The sequence below is a fragment of the Etheostoma spectabile genome, chromosome 6, assembly GCF_008692095.1.
Source record: "Etheostoma spectabile isolate EspeVRDwgs_2016 chromosome 6, UIUC_Espe_1.0, whole genome shotgun sequence".
Classification (NCBI taxonomy): Eukaryota; Metazoa; Chordata; class Actinopteri; order Perciformes; family Percidae; genus Etheostoma; species Etheostoma spectabile.
Window position 1 is genome coordinate 21,839,032 of NC_045738.1, and position 6,459 is coordinate 21,845,490.

General features: G+C 38.7%; 1 protein-coding gene across 4 annotated transcripts in view; it reads right to left on the minus strand.

Moving 5' to 3' along the window:
- Window positions 1-6,459, minus strand: part of vps13b (vacuolar protein sorting 13 homolog B) — a 354,534-nt gene that overhangs the window by 322,978 nt on the left and 25,097 nt on the right. For all 4 annotated transcript variants that reach the window (XR_004332501.1, XR_004332502.1, XM_032519244.1 and 1 more), the window contains exon 4: window positions 5,884-6,001. Coding sequence is in view for 2 of the 4 variants with exons in the window: in XM_032519244.1 (XP_032375135.1) it covers window positions 5,884-6,001 (118 nt within the window). In the remaining 2 variants the exon portion in view is untranslated. The remainder of the gene's footprint in view (window positions 1-5,883; window positions 6,002-6,459) is intronic.

Sequence of the window (6,459 nt, forward strand, 5' to 3'; positions counted from 1 at the left end):
GATTGGTTCTTGCCATAAAATGAATTGTAACAGTTGTCCAATAGGGCTGTCGGCTGTGTATCAACCTGACTTCTACACAACACAACTGATGGTCCCAACCCCATTAATAAGGCAAGAAATTCCACTAATTAACCCTAACAAGGCCCACCTGTGAAGTGAAAACCATTTCAGGTGACTACCTCATGAAGCTCATTGAGGGAACACCAAGGGTTTGCAGCGCTATCAAAAAAGCAAAGGGTGGCTACTTTGGCAAAACTAAAATATTAGACATGTTTTCAGTTATTTCACACTTTTTTATTAAGAACATAATTCCAAGTGTGTTCATTCAAAGTTTTGCTGCCTTCAGTGATAATCTACAATGTAAATAGTCATGAAAATAAGAAAACGCATTGATTGAGAAGTGGTTCCAAACTTACATACATATATAACACGTGTATTTAAATATCTATGTATGTGTGTTATACACACACACACACACACACACACACACACACACACACACACACACACACCACACACACACACACACACACACAAACACACACACACACACACACACACACACACACACACACACACACACACACACAAATAGATCTTTAAAAAAGAAAGAAAAAATGCTCTGAAGGTTCCCTACACTAAGCCATCAGAAGGAATAGGGTCGGCTGTGGCTGTAGAGCGGTCGCCTGCCAATCGGGAGGTCAATCCCTGGCCCTGCAGTCCCGTGTCAAAGCCTCCGGAGTGTAAATGTGTGTGAATGTTTATCTGATGAGCAGGTGGCAGCCTCATGTGTATAAATGGTGAATGGTTCCTGTAGTATGTAAAAGCACTTTGAGTAGTCGTTATACTAGAAAAGGGCTATATAAGAACAGCCCATTTACATATAGTACGTACATGGGAAAAGTATGCATACTGTACTGTTTTTTAAATTGAGAATTGTTTTTTAATTGAAAATTCATAATGCATGTCCTATGGCACTTACAAAAAATGAATATTTGTATGGCTCTTTAGGAGTTTAGCTTTGAAACTGCAAATCTTGAGTGTAACTTAGATCCACCCAACTCACAGGTAGCAGGCTAAACTTAGACTCAAAGAGAGACTTGCCACTATTAAATCTCTTTGAACTCAGATAAAACAAAACACATTTTCAGCAGTGTGAATAGGGCCAAAGCAGGATTCCTCTGGAACAGAGAAATGCAGTTCTCACAAACAGTGGCCGCTGGTCCCCCACAAGCAGCAGTAAACATAATCACTTACAGAATCACCCAAGGTGGAAGCACTTGGTCTTTGGTCTTTGTGTGGCTACCAATCCCATGGCATATGAATTAACATCACTATTTTCCACCACAGGGAGAACAGGGAGGATAAATTAATTCAGCATGTGAGAGCTTAGGGCCAAATGACTGGATAATTGCTGGTGGCTGCTTTTTAGTGTCGGCCGTGTTTTGTTTTGGTTGTTTTAAAGGGGAGTGGAGCAGACTCAAAACACAGGTTTGTTGAAGTAGATGCTGCCGAAGAAGTAACACTGGTCATTGCCCTGTAATTGTCTTACTGCTAAGTAACACGTAACACACACATCTACACACATTGCATCTCTCCTACTTCCCATCCACAACATCCTATGTCCATCATTGCCTTCCGAGACAGAGGCAGTGAAGTGCAACTAACTTCAAATATGGGGAAGCATGCATGTGGCTTAAAAATAAGGATGATACCAGAAAAGGGAGGTTCTAATCACATGCTATGGCCCCCCACTTCTCTAAAAATATTTTAGCCAAAAGCAAGTCCAATCCATAATTTTTACTATATGGTTCTTGTCACTTTTCTTACATAATTCACAGTGTAAATTTAGCTTGCAGTATGTCTAAATTAAAAAAGCGATATACATTACAAAAAAACATTACATTAAAAATAAAGAAAAATGTATAAATAATACATATATGTTTTCCCATAATATTTTAGTATTGTTTTGTATTATGTATTACTAGTGCAGTGCCCATCCAAACTTGCCTGTTTGGACTGCTTGGCTTCCTGCGGCTGAACCATGGTATCCCGATAACTTATACAAGGTCCTCAAAGAACTTAATCTGCTACTTAACTCAGTTTGTCCTTTAATTTCAAAGGAAAACATTGCACTACATTTACCTGACAGAGAATGTTGCAGATTCAGATTCTACTCACAAAATATCACAATTACAATGTCATGTGTTATTATTCATTGATCTAGCCAACATTATGTTGGAGTTGAAATTTCCACCTTGAAGAGTTATTGAAGTTATTAAATGTAAGTACATTGTGCTGATGTAGTAGAACTTGTACTATGTGAATTGGTTTTTTTATAAATACATTTTTACAAAACTGTCCGTGTCCGCCTTTTTTCGTGAAGCCCTCACACATCCAGGTAGTAACACTGTGTGCACAATTATTAGGCACGTGTGTATTTTTACCTTATCGTAATTTTCATGCATATTCCCCAATTCCAAGCTATATAAACTTAAATGATAATTTGATTTAAGCATTATCAAGTGATGTGCATTTTTTTATGAAGGAGGGTGTGGCCTAAAGTGATCAACACCCTAAATCAAGGTGTGCATAAATATTAGGCAGCTTCTTTACCTCAGACAAAATGGGCAACAAAAGTCAAAAATTGCAAAATGCCTTTCAGAGGAATGCAGGACTCTTAAAGTAACAAAGATATTGAGGCGTGATCACCGCACAAACGTTTTGTTGCAAATAGTCAACAGGGTTGCAAAAAAAGGTGGAGAAAAAAAGACGCAGATTAACTACTAGAGACTTGAGAAAAATTAAACGTGAAGTTACCAAAAGTTATCAAAAGTTGATCATCAACAGATCAAGAAACTAACAGATTCCATGGATGGAAGGCTCATGACAGTTATTGAAAATAAAAGAAGGGTCACTGAATATTTTTTGAAATGTCAGAAGTGTTTATTTGTGTTACATTTTGAGTTTTATTCTTACTATAAGAAATTCAAATAAACACGTGAGATGGGAAATTTTCAGTTTTTCATTTAGTTCCATAATAATTCTGCACACTACAATAAATCCTCAGGAATATAACTTGCCTAATAATTTTGCACACAGTGTAGTAGGCAATGTGGGAACCAGGGAACACGACTTAGCCTTCTGGGGAAGCCACTTATAAACAGGGTGCAGAACAGGCAGAGAAAGGTGCATGACTTTTTAAATCATGTTTTAATGTTAAACATACATGTGGCATAGGGAATCCTTAGGATTACCTTTATGTCTGGATAGCTACCTTGGTGACTTTTGTACCTACAGTACAGGGCAGTAAGCAGTGGGGATTTTTATTTAGATTTTAGATTCATGTTGAGACTTTTACATTATATTAACAATAATTTGAAGGCTTGCCAACATTGACTCCGAGGAACACCTAAGGGTCCCGGACCCCAGTCAAAGATCCCTGCTGTAGCAGACAGCGGGGCTAGCGGCGTGAATTTAGGTATATTTAAAGATATGTAATATGATGGACATTACATGGATTACAGGGACAGAATATAGACATTTTCTTAAAGTAATAGCAGAAATGGAAATTCTACTCAGCATAACATATGTATCTATAGTAGTGCACTCTAACAAGTCTACCTAAAAGGTACTCACTAAACTAATGAAAGTTTACAAAATTGCATAAGTGCACTGCCATGAAATGGCACACTTTTAACTTCTTTAACTACATTAAAGACTCATGACAGGTTTGTTTTGTATCTTATTCTTATGAAAACATCCTCTGTCTGAGTCATAGCAGGTTAGTTTTACCTCATCTAACTTTTAACCTCTACCTTATAATTAGGAAGGCTGGGATTACAGCATTCATCTGCTAACTCGCTGTTTTTAAGGTGCTGCAACCTTTGACCTCAGAGTTGTCTCTACAGCCTGTAATGGTTTGAAATGAGGTTCACTACAGTGTGGGGTGTGTCCACAAATTAACACAGATACAATAAAAAACACAGACACACACACACACACCTGGGGGATCTGTTGGAGGCAGGCCCTAAGGGAGATGCTGGGGTGTGAGGCACCCTGCTTTAACAGCTGGGGAGAGATATTATCTCATAACATCAGGCCTGGAAATTGATCCTCCCCAGATACAACCAGTGTCTAGGTTCATACATTCATTCATCCTAGGGCTCTGAAAGCGAGTTGGGTTGGGTGTTAGACTGTGACCTAGCTCTCAAGGCTTAAGACCCCCTTCTCGCTGCTTTCCTTCTCTTCTTTTTTTCCTCTCTAAAAGCCATATCTTTTCTTCACATGTTAGTCTCCCCTTTGCCACCTTCTTTCTCACCTTAGCGGTTTTCTCTGGAAACATTTTTCCCTGTCCCTACAACTATTGGTTTTATTTTTCCACAATGTTGTGTCTCAGAAGGTTGTTTGTTGAGTATATCCTGCTCCGTCCTGCTGTGCTCTGTTGTGCCCTTTAACACCCTGCATTGCCCTGCTATGCCATGAACTACTATTTCTAGTCACTGTTCCATTATTTTTTTATTGTGACTGTTATTGCCACTATTCATCACACCCCCAACCGGCCCCGTCAGACACCGCCTACCAAGAGCCTGGGTCTGTTCGAGGTTTACTCTAAATGCTTGCTGACTAGGAAATGATTAGAATTGTTGGGTCCTTGTAAATTCTGGAGTGTGGTCTATACCTACTCTATCTGTAAAGTGTCTTGAGAGAACGCTTGTTATGAATTTATACCAAAAATAAAATTGAATTGAATTAAATTGAATTATTTCAATAAGATTACTGAGGTTGTGCATCATACTGCACTTCTAAGTACATATAAAAATATTCAAACTGAAAGATCCATGGGTAAAGTTTCTACTCAAGTCTGGAACAAAATTAAATTATTATTATTATTGGATAAATTATGGATGGTAACACTTTATAATACCCATCTTATAGATGGTAATGATAGTTATTAATCTTTACTTAATTGTCATTTAACTGTTAGCAAACAGCCATAATGCTGTTAACAAACATTCAATTATAATTAATAAATATTGGTAGTGCTTTAAATAAACGTTTATTGTTACACACATATCCTTCATATACTATATTAGGCATCGGTATGGATTAAAAATTGCTAGTGTTACTGCTTATTGTTACAACTTTATGTAACCACCAACAAGAAAGAACTGGCAATGTCTTATGTATGCAATACTCGGTAATAATAATAAAAAAAAACGTTTTAAAATACTATATACATATATATATATATATATATATATATATATATATATATATATATATATAAATTGTCTGAGCCAGCATAAACATAAAAAAAATGTCTGGGCAAATTTCTTTCTTTCTATAAGACAGTTACAAATTGGTAAAACAAATATGGATTAATACAAGTCATATATTTATAAAAGGCCATAATCCAGCCCCAATCAAACAATGCCATTCCTTGTGAGGTGTAGTAAAGTGGTGAAGTAAGGCAAGCATGGAATCCATGGCCCTGAGGCATGTGGTCAAGTGGCCTTGTTGATAAGAGCCATCACTGTGTGATTTATTGCAGACACATCCCCCACGCTCTCTCTGGCTAAACAGCTCCTCTCAAAAAGAACATTTCTTACAGTGTAAACAGGTATTGCCTACATTTGAATCTGACACCGACCTCTGCAGGTATTGGGCTACAAAAAGCCAGTGGATTTAAATCCAATTGTTTGGTTGCTTTACCATTGCTAGGGGCTAAAAGAAAAAAAGAATTCTCTGTATTGTAAAAGGTCCTAATCTCAGCCTCACTCTGTGGTCCCATCCTCCCCCACAGAGGCCGATCCTGCCTTGGTGGTCATTGTCTGAGCAGGGTTTTGGAATAGCCTCACTGGCCCCAGAGCCATCACTCACCTGGGGGCAGGTCCGGGTCGCTGGGGGCAGCCTGCTGGAGGCGACGTGGCTTGGCCACGGCCTTGGAGCTGTCTGAGGCACTGCGACTGGTGGAGCTAGAGCCGCTCTCGTGGTCATCCTGATGAAAAAACAAACAAGAACGTCAGTTAGGATGGGTAGTAAAGTAAACACAGGGTTCTACACAGAGCTCTACAGACAGGCATTTAGATTTGCTCTGATAGATATTTTCAAGTATAGATTGTAATTGTAAAATAATTATTGGTGTGTAATGTGCATGTATGATGATTATCTTTTCTCCTGCATGGCTTTGTGCACAATGAATATAGGAGTGATTAGGGGAGCATCTACTATACACCACTGTTTTTCCGCCTCCCTTCACACCAAACCTTCCCCCTAACCTCCCTTCCATCCCCATTTAACAACCATCTCCATGAGCTCTACAAATAAACTCTGGTCCTTGGATGAGGGTGAAGGTCTCTCCCTGCACAACAGCAAATGTCATCTGCACTCAAGAGACCAGCAGCCTGTTAAGCCCAGGAATGTACAAGATCTGTGCGTGTGTGTGTGTGTGTGTGT